The 27785-nt window shown below is 30.6% G+C and overlaps 1 protein-coding gene across 2 annotated transcripts in view; it reads left to right on the forward strand.

Annotated features, from left to right (window-relative positions):
• The window catches only part of LOC145326009 (uncharacterized), a 121177-nt gene that overhangs the window by 9008 nt on the left and 84384 nt on the right, over positions 1-27785 (forward strand). For both annotated transcript variants that reach the window (XM_080169086.1, XM_080169087.1), the window contains exons 3-5: positions 14156-14194; positions 21248-21319; positions 21522-21644. In XM_080169086.1, coding sequence (XP_080025212.1) covers positions 14158-14194; positions 21248-21319; positions 21522-21644 — 232 coding nt within the window. In that variant the 5' untranslated portion in view covers positions 14156-14157. The remainder of the gene's footprint in view (positions 1-14155; positions 14195-21247; positions 21320-21521; positions 21645-27785) is intronic.

A 27785-nucleotide genomic window follows, 5' to 3' on the forward strand; every position in this document is an offset into this window, starting at 1 on the left:
TCATAACTGGCTTATAATGCTGCTTTGTTAAGTGAAAGACCGTAAGAGTAAGGGAAATGCCTTTTCTAAATACAGGCGCAACTCAACTACATGCACAGTTAGCACTTCAATACAAAGACCGTGTGATTTCCCATAAATAATGCATGTTTATTCGAAATATTTGGTTTTAAGATACACCAAAATAAGTCTTACTGGTCAATCAGGTTCTTTAGAGTACAGTCTATCTATACATATTTGATATAATAACAGTAAAAATTGTATTATTTTATACTCCTGCTCTTATTAACTTTTCCCTTTTTAAAATCTGTAATCACGTTACAGGCGCATTACTAGGAAAGTTGCAGAGTAGTATTGCTGCGGAAAAAAATAGTGTTTTCTCTAGATAAATTAGTAACACCTAATTACTTACTTTTTATTAGTGTAAGGTTAATGGACTCACTTTTTTATATTTGGGAGGGGGGGGGGATATTGGATTGTCAATAACACTGGTACCCAAAGTATTATAACCACGTTTATTATTCGTTGGCTCAAAAACTTTGGGTTCTTTTATTGAATTTTGATTAATTGGTTTTCCAAATAGCTAGATCAAATTTTTTAACTAATAATTTAAAATTAGAGAAGCATAGTTTTGTTTATTTTCATTGGGGATGTGTAATATTTTTCAATTTATCGTCCATTTTCCTATCCATTAAGATCCCCTTTGATACAAGATTTAAGTAGCGTAGCTACCTTATCAGTCATATATTGTATATAAAATCGAATAGAGTTAGATGACACATCGTAAGTCACTTTGCGTGACGTACAGACGTACGGAAATACTTAGGCAATAACCATTCTTAACCCTTCATTTGTATATTATGCTATTTTTTATATTAGTGTAACAATAGGCCAACAATATAATGGTTTTGGTTAATGCTAAAAAACTTCTTACAAACACATTTACATTACTATAAAATGTGTGCATTCAAGTCCGAATATTACAAAGATTAAGAATTTTGCAAATGATTTAAACAGCACTCATTGTTTTTTTAAAGTATAGTTTGTCTATAAGTAGTCCGTTAATAAGTAAGTAACAGGTATCTCTTATCGTTAGTTTAAGAATGTTAAATTGTCCCAACAATCTCAAACCATGCATGATGATTCCTTTAACAGGTAGGTTCGATTTACAAAGCGTGTCAACTCTTTAACTGTGACTTGTAAATCTATTTAAAACATTCTGATTTTAAACTTTTTTGACATTTTTTTCCCTTTTGTGGATGTTGTCATCCTTGTTTTCACTCTTTTGCTATTTATTCATTTGCAATTGTGTCTTTAATTTAATATTTATTGCATTTTCGTAATGTTAATCATACTAATATTCTATTAATGTTTAATCATATAGCAAAACTTTAAATCTATCTTTTTCCTTTCGGAACGAAGATCGTAAAAATAAAATTTTTGCCATGTGATCAATTTATTGAAAAAAGCGAAAATGCAATACTTAATTTTGTTGTATGTTAAGTGAAAATGTTTTTTTTTCATACGCTGTAATGTATACATTATGGTTTACAATAAGATAAGACATAATATTGAAGATGATAATATGTGTAAGTCAGTGCACACTGAAATTATACATATTTCTCAACACAGATTGATATTCTAAAATAATAGTAAAAAATTTGTAATTTTTAATCACTAAGATCTTTAATGCAGGGGTAAATTGATGTAAATACCCAATATGATGATAAACTAAATTACCCCTTCTGTAGATTAAAATCATTGTTAGGATCATTTGAACACTATATGTTTAGAACATGAGATAACGAATAGGATAACGTGGTTATTAATTTGGATTACCAATGTAATTTACAGTTCAATGTCAACCCCCATCCCACACCTTCCTTTATGCCTTTACTGACATCGTGGCAAAAATACATACGTTATTCAATGCATATTGAAAAGAAATAGCAAAGTACCTGTCCTATTCTGTTTGTATATGTGCAATCATATGCATTTTGAGTATATTGGAAAAATGGCAAAAAACCTGTCCTACTATACATATTAAGATTCTCTATATCTGACCTTGTAAATATAATATTGTATGCATTTTGAGTATACAAGCAATACATGTGTATATACTATTCAGGAAGGCGTAGATAGGAGTATTTTGTGGGCCATATACCCCCTTCCCTCCCACCCCCCCCCCCAAAAAAAACCCCCCAAAAAACATGGAATTAAATTTTAATATTTTATAAAGAGTATTCTGGCATTATAACATTTGAAGGATAGATGGAATCAGATATTATCCAATAACCATCACTTAAATTTAAAAATAAATTGTCTTATCTATTCCGGGACCTATTCGAAGCTTTCCTAAAATTGAGAACTCAGTCGGTACAGTAGTTATTGAAATCTTAAGCTTCACACAAAAAAAATACTTACTGCTGAGCCCTAAAATCTAGTATATGTGTATTCGAAGGGATAGGGAATGCAGAAAAAATAGGCTAAAACAATCCAATAACTTAGGTGAAGATTCTCTAAAATTGAGTATCAAACTATTACCAAATAGAATAAAAACCTTACTAATTAATACAATAGGATAACACTTGTTGATTTTTTGGCTTTACTATATTGCCAACAATTATATTTCATGCCTTCTTTTATAAAAATTGTTATTACGCCCTTATTACAATTATATTCTACTATGAATACATAAATTTTGCATAATAGTAACAATAAAGTAATAGTAAACAAAAAATAACATTCACTTTTTACCCAAATAAAACACAATTATAAAATGTTTTTTTAGGCTATTTTATGGTGAAAATGGTTTTAATAGTATCTTTCATTTGGAAGCAAATGTTTTATAACATCTAAAATCTAGAAAGGTTGTTGTAAATTGTCCAATATATATGTAAGCAATAAGCATATTTAAGATTTTACCATAAGTTCTTCAGCATATAGCTCTCAATTTAAAACATTTATAAATAGAGGCATCTAGGGGCACTTTTTGGAAAAAGGGAGATATTTATAGGGTAGATTTTTTTGGGAGGTTGGAGGTATCCTGCACAAAATAAACCATTACTGGAACCATAAGAAGCTTCATTGTAAAGGAGATCAATATAAGCTAAGGAACATACACACAGATAGACACACAAACACACACCCTGTTACTTTTATATTAGGATTACAAAAAAAATCAGTTCGTCCAATCCTATTTTTTTTGTAATTTTCCAAAATAATCTTTGATTATGATAACTGCGTATTGGCCTTGTAAGTTATATTTTTCAGCCTATATATTCATAACTAATCTGATATCTTCCAGTTCTAATTAATAAACAAGGATGACAACAAACATATGTAACCAAACTCATAAATATAGCCAAGGATATTCTATAATAAACCACAGGCAAAGGTGTGTTAAATCAGGGAACTAAATGATAGAAGACAATAGTCGTTTTACTATACATCCCAATGATGATAAACAAAAGTATATTGTCTGTAAATTAAAATTGTATCTTAAAAGTTTGAACACTGATAGTTTGGTAACAAACAATAATAATTCATAAAAAAAGTACCCAAATTTTTTATCCAATGTGGTAAAACTTTGGGCACTAGTCTTATTATATAGCTGCTTGTTGATCATAAGAATCACAAACCGAAAATCAATTCTACTTGAAACGTCTCTTGCAAATATATAACGAAGCTCCGCTTCTTAAAAGAAGATATAGATATGAATAATTTTATTATCAATACTGCTAAGATTAAGTAAAGCATCTTAATTTACAACAAGTTCGATCGAATCCATTATGATATGTATTGGGTGTGAAATTTGTATAATAAGATAAATTAATAAGGCATGTCTTCCTTTTAAAGCTTGGGACAATAGGTGCCCATCGAGTAATGAACCCCCATCCCCCCTTATTTAAAAAAAAATAAATTCAATATAAGGTTGTGGGGGTGTTAATGTTTGTTTATCCAACCTGACCTACAGTAACAAACCAGAAATCCCCAAACCCAAATTTCAATGTACTATAAAATAAGGTGGGGGGGGGGGTTCTGTGCTCGACTAAGCACTTTGAAGGAAATGACAAGACAAGCTAGAAAAGAATAACACAGTTAGGTTTTTAATGAATATGAAGATACTAATTAAGTTATGATATTGGCTATTTCATCTAATAACTTTCTTCTATTTGAGGTAACTTTACAAATTGTCTCAAAAATCAGCCATGTAACGTCATAAAAATGAGGGAGATGAGAGGAGAACTCTTTTTATGACGTCACATGGCTGATTTTTTAGATACTTTATAAAGTTACCTATTTCAGCAGAGTATTGTAGAGTAGATTTGCTAATATAAAAAATGACCAATTCGAGTAGGTTGTAAAGAAAAGTAAGTGCATAAATATATATTTCATATATCCATATAGAAAGGATAAGTATGTACATAAGTAGCGCACCAAAACATTTCGAAAATCATTATTTAAGATATAGTTATTAAAGTAAAATATCTCACTAACAAATGAAGCAATTGAATTTTCCATTGGAAGCATCATATTGGTTCAAAGATGACTTTAGACTATTATTTCCCAATTTTAAGTGTTAGGACGCTATAAGGATATTTTAATACAGAGCCTTTTAATCATTAGGGTATCAGCTACTATTTACAAAAAGCAACAGAAAAAAGGTTTAAGGACGGTTTAACTACCATTGTGAAGGGATGGCAAAAGGGGAATGTTTATTGATACTGGCTATGTGCAGTATAATTACATCTGCTTACGTATAGTCGTACAGACGGACTTACAGACATGCCCTAATTGTTGAGTAGCTGCGCTACTGATATATGTGGGTATATATAATACAGAATATATGGAAATCAAGTCGGTCTATAATGATTCACAGACATAGAAGCAATAAATTATAAGAATATAGTCAATAAAAATAAGTACTTAAGGACGGTTAGGGTCATTCTTCCTAGTAGTTTCATCTTTAATTTTGGACACTTTGACTTATACAAAGCGTTTGATAGCGTTTTTTATAGAAATTTGAAAGAAATTAATTAATCATTTTATATGAAATGTCACAGAAAACTTAACACGAATATTGGAGACATGTAAACTATCGCCTAACAGACAAATAGTGGTTTTGTTTATTAGTTGATAAAGGTAGAAATCCAAAATAATCTTCCAAAAAATCTTAGTGATGTCAACCCCATTGGCTTGGTAACTCATATGCCAAGTACAAACCTATAAGGATATCATATAAACCAAAGATTCTTTAATAGACTTATTTTCCTGACTTAAAACGTTTTTGGTTCTATTCAGTTTTTGTGATCTTACTGGACAAACACTAATGAATTCAAGTATTCTAAAAAGATGGCTGGAATTGTATATATAATATATTTTAGGATTTTAAATTTATTTGAACTAAGCTATACGTTAACTTAATAGCGGCTACGCCTCTAGAAGCCTCTACGGCACTTGAGGTGGGGAGTAGACCTCCCCCATTTTTTGGGAGTGGGTTATTTTCCTTGTGGGAGGGAGGTGGTAATGTACCTCCCCCAAAATAGTTTTGCACATTCCAAGATTCTAGATAATATATTGATATATACATGTATCTATATGAATAAATCTATTGTTCTTCCTATTTTCTCATATTTAGAGTGTATTTTTCTTAATAGCTGTCATATTAAGCCATCCACCAGACTTATTCAGCTTTGCCCTTGAACTACAAAGTATTCTTTTATAGAGCTTATATTAATTATATAATTTTATATCAGAAGATAATTTACCCAAATAAAACATGCTGACACAATTGATTAATTAAAGTTCGACAAAACATTAATCTTTGTGTCAAAGGTCCTTTAGAGGCCTCTAGGGGCGTAGACGCTTTTACCAATAAAGCAACAACGCTTTATATTGGATAATATTAAGTAACAGAATGGAACTACTTTTTTCAAATCGTTGTTAATGAAATGTCAAGTTTAATATCACAGGAATCCCCAATTTGAGAGGCAAATACATTTATATATTCATATAAAAACTCAAATTACTTTCCCTTTTTCAAGAAGACATACCGACCTACGTTACCATTATAGAGTTGCTACGTTTCTAGATTAAATTAATCGTAATAATAAAACTTACTGAGATTTTAAAAATGGAAAAAATAAAATGCGTTCAGATTAGCATTCTTTTTAAATTCTGACTAGAATTATATCTTATACATATTGTGATATAATATTTTTCAATAAAACAAAAAAAAAACTGAAAAATATAAAAATCTGTATTGCACATTTTGTACAAGATGAACTCAACTGAACAATTGACAATTCATGGAGTGGGGATATAGCATCTGAACAAAAAATTGTATACCTGCAAATTGTATAGTTTTAGTATTTCAGGAAAATCTTAAGACAAAATGCTTTGAATATATCCTTCGTCTTTGCATTTTAAACAATTTTAATCATGGATTGCTTTCATTTAAATATGAAATTATAAATGCATAAAAAATCACCCTTGCCCTCAAAAACGGGTAAAAGGATTAAGAGGATGTAGGTTGTACTACAAACACACAAGCATCACTGAAAATGAATTAAATTCTGGCTGTTTTATATTTATCTATACACCTGTAGTTGACCGAACTGGCTGTACAATCACTTCTGTCATATATCACATAATCATTCAAATCTGCGACCATGGCTCAACACGTAGCGCACCCGCTCGTAGTCGGGGAGGTGATAGGTTTGAATCTCCGTCTGACACAGCGTCATAATCAAAAATTATAAAAATGGTTCCTACTGCTGCTATGTCATGTACATGACATAAATAGTTAGAGTATGGGGGGAATGACTTGGTTCAAATGCATTACTATGCACAGTTAGGACTTCTCAGACAAAGGTAGTGCAATGAAAGGATTAGTTGTCTGTTGGATGTTACTTAACCTATATTCTTGGGTGTCAGAGTATTCTTTAATAGATCACTTGAAAATCGAATGAGAATCCCGCCCTTTAACAGTAGACCACATATTACTACAGCAGCACTTTGATTCCAATACCCTTTGCTTAATAAACAAACTATTTGCTATTTACCATTACCTCGTAAGGGTGGGCATCATCCACGTGTATTGGGATGCGATACTCTAACACCCAAGGATATTAGGTTAAGTAACATCCATCAGACAACCAACCCTTTGATTGCAGGACTTTTGTCTGACCATGCATAGTAATGAGTATAGTTGCACCTGTTTATGGGCCAAGGCATTCCCCCTACTCTTACTATTTATGTCGCGCACCTGATATATCAGCAGTAGGAACTATTTTAGTAATGACGCAATGTTGGCCTGAGATTCGAACCTATTACCTCCCCGGCGACGAGCAGATGCGCTACGTTTTGAGCCATGCGATCAATGGTTTAATTATTTGCTATAGTGTCATTTCGCAAATATGCAAAATACGGAGGTTAATGCCCACCCTTAACTGAACAGTGAAGGAATAATAAAATTTTCTGCACAGTAAAGTGCATATGACATATCAGAGGTTTGGTAATCAGAAATTTTAACAAAAACTGGATTCTCTTAATGAACGCGGTTTCATTTGAAGTTCCTAGTCGAGCAGACAAGACTCTTCCCCTTAAGGAATAGGCTGTGGTTGTTTTTCGTTTGTCTTTTTTATTTAGGCCAGGTTGGGTTAGCTTAGGTACGGGGGATCCCCGCATGGCTAGGGTAACAGAGGTATAATTCCGGCATTGCAGTGGTTGCGCATAACACTTTAGAGGGTTTCCATAATTTGAGAATGTAAAAAAGAACATTTTCCATAAGATAATCTAGTATTTTTAAGCCATACAATGGGCTATCTAAAACTATTTCCATATTTAAATCAGAAAGAGCAGAAAAGTCTAATATTTTTATCTTTTTATTTCTGAGAATATATTGAATATGATAGGACTAAATTTTTGACATACTTTATTCTTCAACAATATTCATAACAGTAGAAAGTGAATGCAATAAATTCTATATGCTAAAGTAGTTACAAGTGTGTCTGTGTGTTTTGGAAAATAATAAAATTTTTAGGAAAAATATCACACTTTATACATCTTTCCAAAAAAATTTTTTTGTGGTGTATTTTCTTACAGAGCACAGAGTCCTACCCTCCCATCCACTTAAAACTTAAAAATGTGTTTTTGTTTTTCTTTCCAGGTTATGTTAGGTCATTTTGGGTCCTGATTGACCCGGAAGGCAAGGATCCAACGAGGTTAGGCATACAAATTTTTTTCTCTCCATTTTTAAATTTTTATCAATAGTAATAGTATAGGCACTTTTATATTCATATATTAAGACATTTTATAGTCGATAAGAAAATCATTAGGTTTTATCTCCATAGTGCTATAATTCAATAAATATTTGCAGAAGTGTAAGAACGCCCGGAACCGGAAAAAGCCGGCTTAATAATGCCTTTGGTAGTAATTCATTATGTTATGTGTAATCGGAGGTACCCTTTTTTTTACACAAAAGTTGACAAATTTTTTGTTTGTTGTCAACAATGTAAAATTTTTTTATTAATATGAATTATCAATTTTCATATAAAAAATCACAATTAAATTTAAAATAGAAAAACATCTTTTTAAAAAGCTGTTCAAAAGTTTACTCTTTAAAGTTTTATGATCCAAAATATCCAACAAATATTTTTTTTTATAAAATAACATGTAGCTAAGTATGCAGTAATAATGGCAGTAGATCATATTTATTATTTCAATATGTCAATAATTGCCTCTAATATTAAATTCTAAATGATCAAAATAGTTTAAATTGCATATGGATAATGATTTTTTAAAAGCATAATTTCATATAGTCAAAATAAACCATATGTCAACAGAAGGCCTATAATTTACAGGGCACTATACATATGTATTATGTTAGCTATTTCCCGTCCTTAAAGTACAGAATCAAATAAACATAGAGCCGGATGTAATTAACAACGGGAAGGATTAAAGAGGCAAGAATTGTGTAGCAAGGTGGTGGTAGGTATTAATTGAGTATGGCATTAACAGTTACAGGTTCTACAGATGTTTTGAATCAAAGAATCACACTATATTCTAGGTTATAAATTAGCTGCAAATATGGAGTGACATCTATGGTTTTATTTGGCCCTTGGGAATGTTAAAGTCAATCCGTCACCTCCCCTTGTCAGCAATATGGTATTATAGCAATGTTGTTGGTTTTTGTAGTAATAGCAAATCCATTAAAGTACATTACCTGTAGTTTATTGTATTTGTTGTTAGGAGGTTTAAATGGCCTAAAACCATCTTAAGATTTCGTTAAAAGTTATATTTATTTAGTCCAACAATTTCTACGATGTTTAACAGCATATGATATGTATGCTTACTATTTTGTATTTTTGATATTTATAAAAAAAATCTTATTTAATTATAAAAATTACGAATTAAGGTGGGATTGTTAAAAATCATTATACTAACAAAATTATTTCATGATGATTACTTAGCTGCAGACTAAACCTTCCCAGTTGTTTTGAAAGTCTACCTTTTGTTACTAATCCCTTGGAATTCTGAGATTTGGCATCGTCATCCTTATTTCAGCGTTGACAACTTTATTCTATAGGACTAGGATTAGCTTAAAAGGTAGAAAAAGAGTGCTCTCATACAAAAAAATCGGGGATAAAATCAATGAATCTTAAATATTTTTGTTTGAAAAAATCTTCCAGTTGTAATAAAAAAATCCTTGAAATTGCATTCTATATTTAGTAAATTTTTGTATTTATATATTTCTTCAACAAAAAGAGAACAACGGGTTAAAGAAATATAGCTAATACTTTAATAACAATCAAACTGAATCAGACAGTAAAGATGTAAAGTATTGTACATAACTTTTAGATTGTCAACCTTGTCGTCTATGATGTAATGTGTTAGGAAACGTTGAGTATGGTACAACACAGAAATATTTGGCATTATACATCAAAACGAAAATAATATTAAATGTAGGAAGTAATAAAAGAAAGACTGGTAGAGAAATTCGGAAGAAAACATAAGAGAAGATAGACAAAAAGAAAAGAAAGAGAGATATTTATTTTTTGTATCAGTGATTTTCTGCAGTAGAAATAATGTATCAAAAATATTTGCTTGGCTATTTTTGGATGACATTAACCATGTTACCACTGAAATGAAAATTAAGAACAGCATATTCTATAAAAGCTTGCCTCCCTCATAATAAATGAAGTATGTTGTTAGCTTTTCTTGTATACATTTTTAAAATAATTTAAGTGGATTCATCTCATTTTCAGGGATCTTAGGGGATAAGACAATTGCAACTAAGTTGATGAAATTTTCATTAATAAAAAATAAAATATCCTCTCTTCTAGATTAAAAATATCAGTTGAAAAGTTAAAATACAATTAGTTAATAAAGTAACAAAAGTTTTGTGGATTATATTTATTGTTTGAAAAATTAAACACAGCTAGTTTGAACCAATCAATCAAGATTTTAATACCCAATGAATGGGAATCAATGTTTATAGAAAAAAATTGAACCAGTTTAATTTACAGTTTAATGTCCCCTCCTTCATTTTGATCTATTTTTTTTATTCTAACAACCTTGCTTCTTGACATACCTAGGAAAAGTAGTTGGCCATGCCAGAAGCGCAATTAGATGTATTATACTTGTCTACATATATTCATAATGAGAGACAACAGAAAGAAAAAGACAATGACTATTTATACTTTATACTTTACTCTGTCATACCACTCAAAGCCAAGTCTTACTTATCCAGCTAGAAACAAATCTGGAGCCTTGCAAGTACATTCTATATTAGTTCTTAAAGGCTTTTTTCTTCATATTTATGAAACCTTTTTCAAAAGTCATAAAAAAAGAATGAGATAATTCGCAATAGGATTAAAGAATCCCTAATTAGATTATCATTCCTGTCATTTGTATCCAAAATGAGAAACAGAAAAGAATAATTATTTATTATTTTAGAATACATACAATAATGTGTTATGCTATCAAACGCGTTTCTTATATCTAAAAATATAAAATGTATTAACCAATAACAAAATAAGTATAGTACTTATATCAATGCTACTACAAAAGATATGTAAAAGTTCACAATAATTTGAATATGTTTCATGCTTGCTAAAGTTAGTAGTTTTGGAACCATACTCCTTTATGTAACCTTTTCCAAGACTAATTATGCCCAGAGGATCACTCAATAATTGTCCTAACAACATTTTTGTTCAACATAAAGCTAAAATTTTGGCACTCTCTGATTTTTAACATTATGGCATTATTTCTTAAGTACGGATTCTACCACACATAAAGGATTTTATATATAACACAAATGTACCTCTAAAATTTCTATGCAGTTTATATTTGACAATTTTTATTAGGTTTTATTATAATATTACCAAATTATAATATGATTAATCTTAGATATTTTGTCAATTTACTATTGCTTCACTCTACATGAACAAACTTATTTAAAATTCAGTTAATGGGGTGGGGTTTAGAAGTTTTGAAGAATGTTTTGCTACAAAAAATTCTTTGGTTAATAAAAATAAAGAAAAATAAAAATGTGTGGAAAAGATGCTCTTTTCTACATGTAGATTTCCATTAAAAAGCACAATAAAGAATTAATGAAGATGTAATAAATATATTTAATGTTGTAATTGATTTATTAATTGATTGGCACACATACAGTTATATTACGTGGAAAAACCATTTGGACCCAATAATATATCCCCCAAAATAGTTAATATTGGTTATTAGCAAATTTTAAAACACAAAAATTTTGCCATATTTTGTTGGCTTACATTAATCTAAAGCTTGGCAATAGCCTTAATAAAGTAGTAAAATGCTGTTTTTGAGACAGGTATGTATGGGTTTAATTTTGATAACTCATGTAAAGGTTGAATTGTTATCCCTTCATTGTACAAAATGACCAGAACCAAATTTTAAAAAATGTTCATTTGTTTCTCAATATCTTATTGTGCACTCAAACAGTTACTTTATGTTACAGAACCATGATATGTATGTTATTTTATGCTATAGTTAAATTCCCCAAATTCTTAACGAAAGTTCGATAAAACACTCAATAGAATCATTTTTTGCTTCTCCTTTGTACTATATAGATTTATTAGTTGAACAGTTTTGGAGGGACACAGCCTTTAGCTAGGCCGCCTTTTTCCTTATCTTAGCTTGATTAATGGCATTTAGCACAACCAACCACCATTCACATGGTTCTCAAAAATAAAGTGAAAAAACACCGAGAGAAAGAAGATTAAAAATAAGAAAGAAAAGAAAACAAAATGTAAAAAATTATTTAGTTAGTAAAAGGCTTTCTCAACTTCTTTTTCTTTTCTCGTTAACCCAAGGCACCCTCTTACAGCTGAGGTTGGTTCTTTAAAAAATTGCCCCACTAATCGCTTAGTGGCGCAAAACGAAAATTTTTTTTCCCCACTAAGTGATTAGTGGAACAATTTTTTTTTAAAGAATCCACCTCTGGCATGACCCAACCTAGATGGAGTATTACTACTATATGTATGATTTGAGGGGGAGAGAGAGGGGGTTGTTCTTGGTTCTCTGATTGAAATCTAGAGGATATTGCAAGAAAAGAAAATTAGATATTTAGCTGACATGAAAATTAAGTTAGATGAAAGTCAATTTATTAAAATGCATCTTGGCCAAACTTGCATTTTAAAACATGCTTTTTAGTAGAAATGTGTATTTCATGATATTCTTGTTTTTGGTGGGACAGCTACTCTATACTTCGAAATGTCCGTCTAAACGCTTTATGAGAAACATGATTTTCTCTGCTCCTATTCAAGATAAAATGCTAAAATTCCATATCAACATAATTGAGCATATTTAAGTATTAAACATCCATTGCATTAATCGGACTGCTTTTTAGTAGCTTTAATCTTTCACAACTGAGTTCCACATATCTTTAGATGTTGTTTAATTCGTATTAGAAATATTAATAAGATATGTATGTAATAAATAAGGGTTTGTTTAGACTTCTCTTTGAATATAATAATCCTCTTGTTCTCACTTTTCATTTATTTTTCACAAAGAAGGTGTATCAACTTTTTTTATAGCTAGCCGGTTATTTTAGTAAGTAGTAGATGTAAAATTTTTCATAAAATTCAGATATGCAATCGGTTTTTTTGTAGACCTCTTATTTTTTAAGTAATTTAAGTTTTAAAAAAAAAAAATTAAGTCGATTTTAAGGTACTAAAATGCAACAAAAAAAAGAAAGAAAATGGCCATTATGAACAAAAATAGTAAGATCTTTAATTTGACACCTTACTTTCCAATTCTGTCAGGTAATTATTGAAAAAATCGATTTTTTTAAACCCACGAGAATAAAAACTTTGAACTTAATTTTATCATTTCACAGGTAAAAAAATATGGGTTCATATATACCTTTAGAATCAGAAAAATATTACGAATCCATTGTAAGCAAAATTGAAAAAAAAAGTTTAAAATATAGTATATAAACTACAATAAAAGAAATTATATGAAAATATCATATTATATTATACAGGCAACGTCTTAATTCTTGAATTGAGTATAAAAATGGGAAGGGGGTAAAGAGGGGGTAAAAAAGGGAAAACGAAAGTGTTGCCTGAACAAAAAATATAATTGGCCATTTGTTTATTTTTGATTTTTTTACTTTTTTTCAATTTTGCTTACAATGGATTCGTAATATTTTTCTGATTCTAAAGGTATATATGAACCCATATTTTTTTTACCTGTGAAATGATAAAATTAAGTTCAAAGTTTTTATTCTCGTGGGTTTAAAAAATCCATTTTTTCAATAATTACCTGACAAAATTCAAAAAGTAAGGTGTCAAATTAAAGATCTTACTATTTTTGTACATAATGGACATTTTCTTCCTTTTTTTGTTGCGTTTTAGTACCTTAAAATCGACTTAATCTTTTTTTAAAAAAACTTAAATTACTTAAAAAATAAGAGGTCTACAAAAAAAAACGATTGCATATCTGAATTCTATGAAAAATTTTACATCTACTACTTACTAAAGAACCGGCTAGCTATAAAAAAAAAGTTGATACACCTTCTTTGTAAAGAAAATATTTTATGTGGTATTCATATTTATAGTGCAGATTTTATTGTAAAATAATATTATCGAATTAATTTGATTTTCTTTTTTAGATATGAGTTCAGATTTGCCTAAAGTCTTGACCAATCAAGGTAACAATTTTTAGAGCAACGCTTTCTATTATCAGGGATGGGACGAACGTCCGTTCGTCCGTAATGGAAATGTCTGTCCGTTAACTTAGACATGTTAGAGTTGTCCTATTGATTTCAAAGTTGGCATGATGATTATGGTATCTGTTAGATACTATGTACAAAGCGTAGCAACTCTACAATTAGTACTAGAAAGTTGGTATGTTGTTTGTTAAAACACAATATTCTATTTAACAAATTGTTCTTTACTCTTGACTATTAGGTGTAGTGGTAAAAACGAAGCATCTCTATAATCAAGTTCATAAACATATATTTCATAAACCGAAAAAATTCAAAAGCCTTTCAACGCCGGAGGATGGTAATTTTTTGGGTAGAAAGGGTTGTAGATCAATCAAACAGTCAATATTCATGAATTTTATTAAGTTTCATTGCCCCCTTTCCTTCCACATGATAAATTACCAAGTTTGGAATTATAATTTTTTTAATACATGTAGACACGAGAAATCAACTGGAAAAAGTAAAAGAGAATCTCAAGTTCTCAACTTTCCATAGGAATAGAATTTTGCTGATTGGATGTCAATCAGGCGAGAAACTTGAAAATTGATTCATCTATCTCACTTCCCCTTTATTCTATTTCCATTTTCCACTTTTCTCACTTATTATCACCTTTACCCCACATTAAAATTAAATAGGAAATGTGTGTGTTAGTGTGTGTGAGGGTGTTTGTGGGTGTTTAAATGTGTCTCCTCTCCCACAAGACATGATAAGTGATTTCAAATGATTTTACATTTAGCTTTCAATTTCAATAAATTTACATTATTTATTAAATTAGATTAAAATCATATAAAATCATTTCCTACAACATTAAATCCGATTTCTGCAAAATAAAATCATTGCAAATGATTTGTCATTTGTCATTCTATTTTTTTTAAAAAATCGTAAATAACTCATACTTTAGAAGTCGTCCATCCACCTTTAATTATAGATTTGAAAGAAATAAAGTAAAGGTGGTGAAGGGCAATTTCTTTGAAAGGAAGATAGCAACCTCCTCCCAAAATAATCATAGACATTTCCTACACTTATGAGAAGATCAATGTAAAGGAGAACCATGATGGTTCAGCGATTAATGAGATATTTTGCTACACTGACACATATAGACTTTCTGTTATTTTGAACAATAAATGTTTTTGTTAATTTAAATTACTTAATTTGTTGGATCAAATGATTGGATAATATTTGCTGGTTGTTAATCCTAGAACAATTGTAGCCAGTGCATATTCTGACACTCAAGATTATCAAATTTGATTCATCTTATTTCTCATCTTGCTTAATCTCTTCAGCTTATATATTTAATTCTTCATTTATAATTTCTAACAGAGATCTCAAGTGACAAGACAATGGACGATAATTTGATGTAAATCCCAAATAATGATAAAAATAATCACTTTTGTTTAACAAAATAATTGGTTCAACGTTTGACAATGCTAGTTACTAAACCAACCAATCGAAAGAACCCAAAGCTTTTAAGGCAACATAAAATAATCAAAAACTTTGGGTACTAGTGTGAATAACAGTCGAATGTCCCCTCCCTCCCAAACGTCGGAGTAGAAAAACGCAGGAGTGTTAAAATATTAATTTGATTAAGTATTTCTATTAAGATTAGGTTAGGATAAATGAATGTACAAATAAGCCCCCCGTTGGTATTAGGCATTTGAAAATCCCAAAAGAAGGTCTAAAATAGGTCATGTTTGGTTAAGTGTCCACTCCAACGTTTGGGACTCCTGCGTTTGTTCTAGGACCCTATGAAGGGGGTTTTTAAATTTAAAATTGTTAATTCTAAATTTCACTACAGACAAACACACCAAAGCATGATCAGGGGGGGGGAGAGGGGTGACTAACCCCCCTTCTCCCTAATGAATTTTGGGGTTTCATACCCCCCCCCCCCAAATAAAAAAAACCTTGGTTGTCCTTGCTCTATGATATAAAGATTACCCCCCCAAAATTTAAATTTTTTGCCTCACGCAAATATAAAGGCTTGGACGTCCTTGGATAGGATCGAAATCCTACAATTAAAATATTACAACCTTACATTTAAAATATGTCCAAAATTTGAATAAGAATAACTTTCCATTTTGCCTGTTGAAGGTACTTACACTGCAAATTAGGTATAAGATTATAAACATGATTTTAATACAAAATTAATGAACCGGGTAATAAGGTCATTATTTCTTAATATTGAAATTCCCTTTTTGCAAAATTATTTTTTACAATATGTATTAATATTACATATAGAACACTTAAAAGGAAACCGTAGGAATCATCATGTTAGTAAAAATTTGATAATTATTAATCCTTAAAGATAGTCATCTTGTTATATAAAGTAGTAAGATTTTGATAACTTCTGAACTGATCGAGTTCTTCATTTTATTGCAGCTTCACATACGTCCTGGGACGGTTTTTCGCTATTTTCTGATAAAATGCCCCAAGATTTTAGGGTGTTTGGTAACTACATGGGTGAAATGCTTGTTTCATACATTGTCCACGTAAATACTTTTGAATTATTACTAACCCATTTCAATCAAACTCGAATTATAAAATTTATATTATACACGGTGTTTCAGAAAAAACTGCGTTTTCCGTTTTTCTGACACAACCAGAAGGAATACAGAAAAAACGATTATATGTACTTATTCTCTGTAAAAAAGTACATCAAATTTATAACAAGTGTTTTTCATTATCTCTAAAAATACGGCCTCTATGATAGGTACATAGTTTCCAAAAATGCTTTATGTGAAAAATGTTGTGCCAGAAAAATTAAAATAACTCTTTTATTATGTATAAAAAAATCGTAGAATTTCAATATTAATTTAGAAAAAGGTATAAGAAAAGTACCTTAATGAGTTTTAAAGGTGAAATGCTTTTTAGCTCCTCACAAAAGCATTTTTAAGAAACTGCAATTTGTCATTTTTTCACATTTATTGATTGTGATGCATTTGAAGTAAAAGAATCTTCTTTAATAACGTAGGTTATAGTAAAAAGAAAAAAAACTGCTTTTTATTTGATAAAAAAATCTCTAAAGACAAAAAAGTTCTTGAAGTTTGAATTTTTTTATCAAAGCATTTAATTACAAATTATGGATAAATTATGAGTTCATATCTTAACCTGTCAATCAAATTAAAGGATTATAGGAATAAATGAGGGTGAGGATTTATGAACATGAGCAATGTTTAAGGTCATGTTTCTTAAGTATACAAAAAGAAAAACTGAATATTTGTTTTCAGTGAGGGAATTTTAAATGAAATTTTTAGTGTAATTGGTAGAAAATTGTATTGGCCGTATAAAGATGTTGTTTTCAAGTGAATAAATTTTTGAAAACCAACCTTAAGGCACAAAATTCTACCAGAAAAAAGCATCATACGCATCTTTTGAAATATTTATGCTTTAAAAGGCGCCGTTATTTTCAGAGATATTAAAAAACACCTGTAACAATTTCGATGCATATTTTTATAGAGAATATTGACATATAATTATTTTTTTGTACTCATAATGGTTGTTTCCCAACTTTGGAAAACGCAATTTTTTTGGAAACGCCCTGTATATTTATAGAAGAAAGGGGTATAGTCCCACAACCGTCGATTGTAACAAAACCGCCTCCCCTCATTTATCCTTTATATTTTATATCTAATTTTAAGAGTGTAATATACAAATAACCCTTACTTGACCAAACCTAACTTTGTAAAAGCATCAAGCTACCCATTCTTTACAAAAAGTTTATTAGTGGTGGCCCATATCTAGTACTAGGGAAACTGCCGAAAAATGAGCGAAACTGCATTTACTCCTAATTTTGTAACATGTTTGACAGTTGAAGGCCGCCCTGATTAAAAACTTGCAGTTTTCCAGGGTTTCTCCTTTAAATAGAATCAGAGATACAGATCTTAATTCAAACAAATTAAGATACAGAGATAGGACAAATATGATAAACAAATCATTCCTTAAAAGTTATAGTAGCTACTATGGCCAACCAAACCATGATGGCACATTTCCCCCTTAAGAATTTAATCTAAGGCAGAGCCAACTAATGAAGTAGAGAGTTAGACTATTTACTGTCAATTTTCTCCTTTTTCTCTTCCTTTTATTCTGTTGCTACTGAAGTATGAATTATTATAGCCAAGGCATTTTCCTTATTTTTTAGATTCATATCACGAGAGATGTATAAGAATAAATTTAAACATCTTTAGATAAGAAACTGGCCCATAAAATCCATAAAATCCAAAAGACAATAAAAAGCAAAATTACCCCCCCCCCAAAAAAAAAAAGTAACAGGATGTTAGTCTGTCTGTTTGTCTGTATCTCGAAGAATCTCGATAACCGCTGAACCGATCGGGTTCTCCTTAAAGGGGTAGCTCCTAATAGGTACCGGGACAGTTTGGGGGAAAAAAATACCACCCCCCCTCTTAAAGAAAAAGTTATTTAAAAAAACTAAAATAAAAAAGTTGTGTTTTTTGATTCAACTCTCACCTCATCAAGTGCCCCTAGAGGTGTCTAGGGTAGTAGCCGTTAGTTTATGAATAATTTAAAATTTCTGAATTTTTATCTGTGTCCCAAAATAAAATATGATGAATAAGGGAATTAAGAAATAGTCTTGGATATAGGGAATATAAGATATGAATATTAAAATTTGATATTACAAGATTTTTAATTTTAGTTTTAATGCCAAAGAATAAATTACAAAATATAAAAAAATATGAAAGAGAAATAATACTAATTAGGAAATTAAATTAAACCTTTTTCCTTTCTAAGAATACAAAACAAACTTGATATATTTTGAAAAATATTTTTCAATGTCAAAAATCTTATCTATTTTTCTTAAACTGAATGTCATAAGTTGTGTTTCATAATTTTGAACCAAAATCTATATAGAAATATTTTCTTATATAAGAATAACAGGATGTCTATTATTCTGTGTTTCTTTTTAAAAGCGAAGCTTTTTTATAATTAGGGTCGGTGTACGTCACAGTTAGCTCTTTTCGTTAATTTAAACAGGTTAGAATTTTCCTATCGATTTCAAACTTTGCATGATGATTACTGTAGTAGTTAGGTACAATTTAGAAAGCGTAGCAACTCTATAACCAATTTTATAAGCGAAGCACCTCTAATTCTATAAACAAGTCCCAAAAATTAAGTATGTCCTTAACCCTTACAGATCGGGGGGGGGGGGGGTCATATTGACCCCCCCTCTATTTTTTCAATGTCATTTTTTTTTAGGTAAGATAGAGAGTTGTGACTTCATGACTTTTTAAGTTTAGTAATTATACGTCGGCAAGAGTTGATTTTATTAGTATATCTGGTCTGTGTCGGTCGTGGTGTCCGGTCAAAGTCGGTTGGGTAGCACCAAAATTTAAAAAAAATTCTAAATAAATCTTAATTTTTATATTATGACTTTGTATATAAGGTAGAAACCTAAAATTTTTTGGTGAATACTGAGATATCAATGACCTTATGAGGAAAGTGGTGTTATGACCGTTTGACCGCACCCTGACCGACTTTATGACCGATTTTTGTCCGGCTTTTACTACAGACATATATCATGAATATCGTGGCTTCTATAACAGCTAGAGACCTATAAATTTTTTTGGTAAATCCTTGAGCAATAATAAACAGATAAAAATATTAATTTGCGCCGCCAACCGCCGTTTTACCGCCGTAACCGCCGAAAATGGCGGTTTCCGTTATTTGCCGTTTTTTGGCGATGATCAGAAAAAGTAATTTTTTTGTTATGAAAAATAAAAGTTCGTCCTAAAATTTGGTCATCCTAGCTGCAAAATTGGCCGCTCTACAGCTGTTTTAAAATTTAGCGGCTGGCCGCTAAAAAGCGGCTAAGGAGCGGCCTAACCGCTAAGACTAGAAAAAGTAATTTTCTCTAAAAATACACATGAACCACCAGAAAAAAATTTTACGTCTTTATCTGTAACAGAAGCCGAGATAGAGGGGGGGATCAATATGACCCCCCCCCCCCGATCTATTAAGGTGGGAATAGGGGCCCGATCTGTAAGGGTTAAACAGTATCATCTATTTATGCAGTTTTGCAACAAATTTTCTTACAGTATTATTTGTACTTATGCATTAATATTCTGTTAATTCAGTTCTGACAATCTACAAGTATTAATGTTCGTTTGTCCTTTCATTTCAGAGCTTCGCTTTTATGGATGTTGTCATCCTTGTTTTGTACCAATCTACTTTCATTGTAGCTCCTTATAGGTCCTGGGAAGGTCTATACCTATTTTAGGGGAGGGTACTATCACCTTCCCAAGAAAAATCGTTTGCTGGCCTAGTTTTAAATTCTAGATCCAAAGATATTTTTTTAAACAGGGGGGGGGGGTAGAGGGCATATTTTTAGGATATTTATCTTGGGAGGGTGGCGGTAACTTGCCCCATGCCAATTTTATATCGGTACAGCGGTTAGCGCGAACAACCTTCGAACAGAAAGACAGACATATAGACTAACAGACATCATGTTAGGATTGTGAAACTAAAAAATACAGGCAATTTGAATATACAAGTAATTTTAAGAACATTATTATTGCTTAAAGTTCACAAGCATAATTATCAGAATTTCTAATAGAAAGGAGGTAAACTTGTATATTTTGAAAAATGCATATCGAATTAGGAATCTTTTCATTTGTCATATTTTTATCTATGATTTTGCAAATGAGATATTTGATACTTTAAATCTTTTGATATTTTAATATGGTTTTTAAGTTGCGTAGCTAGTACATAACTAGGGTCTTTCCACGCTTATGTCAGACAATACTTTAAATTACATAATACACTTTTTTTTTTAAAACATTGTATTTAAATTAGTTGTGTTATTTTAAAATAAGTAACTTTTTTTTACTGAGCTACTAATAAAATTTATTGTCCTTTTAATATTAGTTTCAAGCATTAACAGCTATAAGTAGTTTTTGTTTGCACTGTATATCCTCAACAAAAATCGAAAATTTAACCTCTTGTTCTATAGGTAACCACCTCCCAAACTCACAGCATGTTTAATTTCAGAGCACAAGTTACGTAATCTGAGCCCACCCGAGTCCCCCCTGGACCCCCCGCCCTACTTCCTACCCACGACCACCAGGAACATTGAACCCTCTTTCATTAGAGTTTAACAAGGATGATTATATTCATCGTTTAAAAAAGTGTACTGCAAATGATTCATGAATATATGTAAAAATATATTATATTTTTCTCTAAGTGATTTTGCGCTGATAAACGCAGCCGTTTGATAGATCTTATTGTCCACACTAAGATTACAGAAATAAGGGTTCTGTGTCCGCCAGGTATGGTCACTTTAACCCCCACGGCCATCCGCACTTGCCGCAGCACCCGCACTTGCCGCCGCCAGCCCTGCTACCAGAGTTCAGGTGCATCAGCAACCATATCTCCGACAGTTTTCAAGGTAAAACAGTGTTTACTGTTTAGCAACGGGCATTGAATCTTTTACTTTCTTTCTTACTAATGGCAGCTCTAATAGCATCTAGGGGCTTTGTATTCGAAGTTGAAAGATGAACAGAAAAATTGCAAAACATACATATACTTTAATCTGAAAAAGAAATAGCCTAAACCATTCTAGAACTTATGTGAAGCTTCCACTAAATAGAGAACTGAATTATTTCAGTAGTTCTTGATATCTTAAGCTACAGACTAAAAAATCTTACTACTTAATATAATAGGATTTCAAACATCATTCATATATTGTTGTTCGTATTTTATGTCTAACAAGCAACGTATATGAAAGAATGGCTTAGCCCAAGGACGTCCAAGCTTTTTTTTATTCAGGGGGGAGGGATAAAATTGAAAATTGATTTTTTTGGAGGGGGGGTAATAATCACCTCTTTACCCCCCCCCCCCTCGCCCGCTTGGACGTTCCTGGCTTAGCCTCACCTTACCGTTTAATTTTGAAATTAAAAAGATAAAACGTATTTTTTGAAAAATGTTGACCTACAATCCATCAAAGTATTCTAAATCAAAATCGATTTGAAATCAAAGAATATCTTTTAAGTAATTTGCAAGATCTTTGAACATAAAGACATTAGTTTTAGTGTTTACCCCTTATTTTGTGACTTAGTATTTTTGGTCTAAAATATTCCTCTTTATACAGGTTCTAAATACGCCTCTAATTTAAGCTTATTATAGACTTGTACCTGTCTAGTTGATCTTTTAAAAGATAATTTAGAAATAGAGGGATAATTCCACCAAAGTAAATCCTTATATAATGGAACATGAAGTCTTATAGGTCCAGTCATATAACTACTTTGTAGTTAGAGTACCTTATTCCATCCCAGAAAAATATTAAATAACTACTGAAGAAAAATCCCCTTTCCCCTCAAAAAAATGTGTTTTGTACACGTTTCCTTAAAAAACAAGGATGACAACATCCATAAAAGCGAAGCACTGAAACGGTAGGACAAACGGACATTAACACTTGTCTAGTGTGTGAACTGAATAATCAGAATATAAAAGTATCGAAAGAGTCGAATCAAAATTGTAAGTAAATTTGTTGAAAAACTGCTTGATACAGGATAATGTATTGGACATACTTACATTTTTAGGACTTAATTATAGAGTTGCTTCGCTTATACTATTGTTCTTTGTTGTCCCAGGAATCAATATACCAAAAATCAGATCAAACGGATAATTAGATCACATAAAAATTTGTTGTTAAAAAAGTAGAAAAATCAACATGTTTAAAATGGACATACGGACATTCTGGTAATGATTATAGAGTTGCTACGCTTTCTAAATCGTACCTAACTACTACAGGAATCATCATGCAAAGTTTGAAATCGATAGGACAATTCTAACATGCCTAAATTAACGAATAAAAGCTATCTATCTTGGACGGACGGACGTACGGACCGACCCTAATTATAGAAAAGCTTCGCTTTTAAAAATAGAGGGTCGACTTACCCCGCCCTCTTCCCTCCGATAAGTGCCCCTCTAGAAATCTTTTGCCTTTTTTGTTAATCAATTCCCTTATTTTTTCAAGGGGATGCATCTCTATAAATAATAATTCTTAACATGCCGTGAACTAGGCAACAGTTATCATCTATTTAGACACTGATAGACAGACAGATAAACAGACAGACAAACAGACTATAGACAGACGGAAAGCAAAAGAATGTAAAAACGCGTAGTTTTATTATTTAGCGTAACAGATAATGACATTTGAACGATTTATTTAATCGCTTGACTGGTATGGTTCTCCTTTACAGTGAAGATTCTCATAGGTCCTAGAAAGGTTTATAACTATGTATTAGCTTATACAACATCTTAATGTAACATGATATCTGTATGTTTGTATGTATGTTAGCTAAGATCATATAAATAACTGGTTCGATTTTTCACAATTTTCGGGAAGTTTTCTATTAGTTCGGGAATATTTTAGGCTATTCTAAGTTGGATACAACAATTAACCTTGGAGTTTTAGGACAGAAAAAAATGCCCCCCCCCCCCTAAGCCACTTTTTAAGCATTAAATGTTAAATATACATAGGTTAAATAAAAATTTTAAAAAACCCTAATATCAGCAAATTGAATCTAAAACTTTTCTAAACTTAATTTGAATGCAGGGATAATGGATCCAATGTCAGTTTTATTTACAATAATTTTACCCGCCTCAAAAAAATTTATAGAGTATCATCATTTAACTTAATAAATTTGAGGGAGGCAATTAACTTTCGGTCATTGTCATGTCCCTGAATCCCTGATTTGAATGACAGAAAAGTTTTGTGGAAAGATAAATATTTAAGGAAAACGATTGACTTCAAAAAATGCATGTTCAGTTCGTGTGTGCATTCCGCTCCGCATATCATCAATTCTACAATAGTGTTTTTTCATAATCGCAATAACACACAGTAGAAAATATTATAATAGGGTGTGTTTGCAAGGAGAAAGGGGACATTGGCCGATTTTAAAATAACGTTTTTTATTCGTTGGCTTGGTTATACTTTGGAGAATTTTATCGAATTTTGATTAGTTGGTTCATTGAGTTGAGTGTCCGAAAGTTTCAACCAGTAATTTTAATCTACAGACGGGGTTATTGTGTGTATCGTCATTGGAGTTGTACATCAATTTATCGGCCATTGTCTTATCCCTTTAGATCCCTGGTGTGTTTGAGAAATTTGTGCTTTTTTAATAATATGCGGTGCTCAAGGTTTTGAATTGTGCGCAAATGAATGCGCACCACTTGTTCTCTGGACTTTGAAATTATATTAATATTAATTATTCAAGAAATTTTTCTCTGTTTTCTTACTTTCAAAATTAATTTTAGTAGTGAAACTGTTCTATAAGTTTTAAACATGGCTAAATGTCATAACTTTGCAGGAAAACGAGTTGTGCCTTTAAAGGGGCTAATGTATCTCCCCTTTCTCTGTAAATGTATAACAACTCAGCAGACTTTAGAATTCATTGACTATGTAAGAGTCGAGGTTCGAATTCAATTGATTAAAAGATGAATAAAAACATAAATAAAGGTTCCCCCCACAAAAAAAATCGATACAAATTTTTTTAAATTTGATTTTATTCCAACAGTTTTTACGTTGTACAATCAATTAGGTTTTAATTGTTTTCTTTTATCTTTTTTTCCCAAACAAACCTCTAAACAAACTGACAGACAGACAGGCAGACAGACACACATCCCCTTGCTTTTGACTGTTACAGTGATGTGTGACAAGGAAAGGTCACAAGTACAACTACAACTAATTAGATGCACATGCACACACAGACACACACACACACATACATATTTGTAATTACAGGGTGTTTTAAAAGATAAAAGTACATAAAATGATGTCTTATTAAAACAAGAAGTACTACCACAAATTAGATATTTACAGTATACACTCAAAAAAAAACAGACAAATTTGTAATTACAGAGTGTTTCAGGAAAGTACATTAAGGGCTGTTCTTTAAAACGTTGAAGTACAATCGAATCACATGTACATGCATACACAAATAACTTCACAGATACCTAAAAAATGTCAACATTCAGTATGTCATAAAAGTAGTAAATGTACATTAAAGGCTGTCCATAAAACATAAAAACATAAAAAACATTTATTCAGTGATAGATTACGCCCCGTCTTACGAAGCAGTACATACAATAGTACACCAAGCTACTGCTTAGTACCAGGTGTACTTTACAATTTTTCATAATATTTATAAATTTAAATTGCATGACTAACACTAGATGTTATGTGTGACACTGATTAGGCTTCCCTAAAAGTAGGAATATGCGTATCCGAGATGTTTGCATTGCCTTTTTTAGGTTGGCATTAGGTTAATAAGAAAAATAAGAAATAATAATGTCAAAATAAATGTAGGTAAAATTAAATGGACAGGGGAAAAAGAGAAGGAAAGAAGGGTTACAACAAATTTTAAGGCTAGTTTTTCTTAAATTTTAAAACCATTTCTGTAATTAATGATGCAAGGTTTTTAATAAATCCAGGCAAATCAATATATTTTAAGTACATTCATTACATTCTTCAATATTACATATAGATTTAAAAAGTTCATCTTTAAGATTTAATGCAAATGTTTTTTTAGGAATATTCTCATTTAAAAGATCTTTTTCATGACAAAAATTATTCCATAGTCTTTGGAATGAAAATAATGGAAACCTTTCAATTTTTTTAAATTTGGCTATTGGAATATAAAACTCACTAGAATTTCTTAGTTGTCTCTGATTTCTTAGATTATTTCTAATCCATACACCATCAAAAGAATTTGGTAGCCTCCAGCGAATAAAATCATAAAAAAATAGTAGTTTTGTATAAATAGATAGCTCCTTAATAGGCAAAACATTAATTTTTTTAAACAAAGGTGGCGTATGGCTGTTATAAGCGGATTTGTGTATAATTCTAATAGCTTTTTTTTGTAGAACTACTAAAGGCTTAATAGATGATTCTAAGCCACAGCTCCATGCTGGCAAGCAATACAATAAATGGCTATTTATAAAAGAGTGGAATAGTGTTACTAAGGATTTTTCACATAATATATGCTTAACTCTATTGATTAAAAACAGACTTCTAGATATTTTTTTCCTTAAATATTCAATATGGTATTTAAAGTTAAGTTGAGAATCAATAAACACACCCAAAAATTTAATTGCAGGAATTTCACTCTGTTGGTTGATATAACCCAAATATCTAATTTTATCTGTATCATTCTCATTTTCATTATTAAAATCTAATTTAATTTTAATTTGTTCCCAAGTTATGGAATCCTCCCTTTTATTAAAGATCATAAATTTAGTTTTAGTTGGATTAAGAGACATTTCATTGCAACGAAACCAATCACAGATATTTTTAAGTTCAATGTTGAGTATTTCAATTATCTCATTCAAATCTTTTCCTGATATCAAAAAATTACTGTCATCTGCAAAGAGTAGTGTCATTAAGCTAGTACAATTTTTAATATCATTGATATAAACTAGAAACAAAATTGGACCCAAAATACTTCCCTGTGGGACACCCTTGCTGATTCCTAATAAATCACTTTTTTCGCCATTTGTATAAACAAACTGATTTCTATTACTTAAATAGTTTTTAAACCATTCTAATTCTAATCCATGTATACCAATTTTTTTAAGTTTTTTTAATAAAATTGTATGCGAAATTGTATCAAAACATTTAGCAAGATCACAGAATACCCCTATAGTAATTAAATTTTCATTTTTTGCTTGTCCTAGATAATTCAAAAGGTGAATCATAGGATGTAGTGTAGATTTTTTTGCTTGAAATCCATATTGATGTTCATAGATAATTTGATTAAATTCAAGATATCTTGTGAGTTGTTCAGATACAATTTTTTCTAACAATTTTGAAAAAATAGGTAGCAAACTTATTGGACGATAATTGCCAGGGTTACATTTATCCATTTTAGAGCTGTTACTATATTTAAAAATTGGCAAAACTTTAGCAATTTTTAATTGTGAAGGAATTTGACCTGTTTTAATAGATTGGTTAATAATGTGAACAAGAGGTACGGCAATACTATTTATAATTTGTTTTAATAAACAATTTGATAATCCAAACATGTCAGAGCTCTTTTTATTTTCCATTTTTTTCACTAAATTAAAAAGAACATGAATATTTATTTCTCTTAGCTTAAATACACTGTCTGTATCAGGAATAAAGTCGCACGGATTAAGTGGGGAAGGGTTAATTTGGCTGGCAATTTCATCAGCAATCGAAGTAAAATAAGTATTAAATTTGTTAGAAATATCATGATTATTACTGTAAGATGTATCATTGACAATTATTTCATCTATACACGATGTCTTGTCATTTGATTTTGAGATTACTTGTCTTAAAGTTTGCCAGGTTTTTCTTAGATTTTCTTTATTTTGATTAAGTTGTTCCCTGTAAAAAATTTTCTTTGCATCTTTTATTGCCTTATTGTAAATGTCCCTATATGTTGTATATGCAATGTTATTTTCTGGTGTTTTATTTTTTGAATAAATTGTCCCCAGCTTGTCCTAGAAATGTTAAAAGTAAAACAGCTATCAAACAAAATCAAAACTACAATAACAATTAGAT

Source organism: Acartia tonsa, chromosome 8, assembly GCF_053477335.1.
Source record: "Acartia tonsa isolate MP-2025a chromosome 8, ASM5347733v1, whole genome shotgun sequence".
Classification (NCBI taxonomy): domain Eukaryota; kingdom Metazoa; phylum Arthropoda; class Copepoda; order Calanoida; family Acartiidae; genus Acartia; species Acartia tonsa.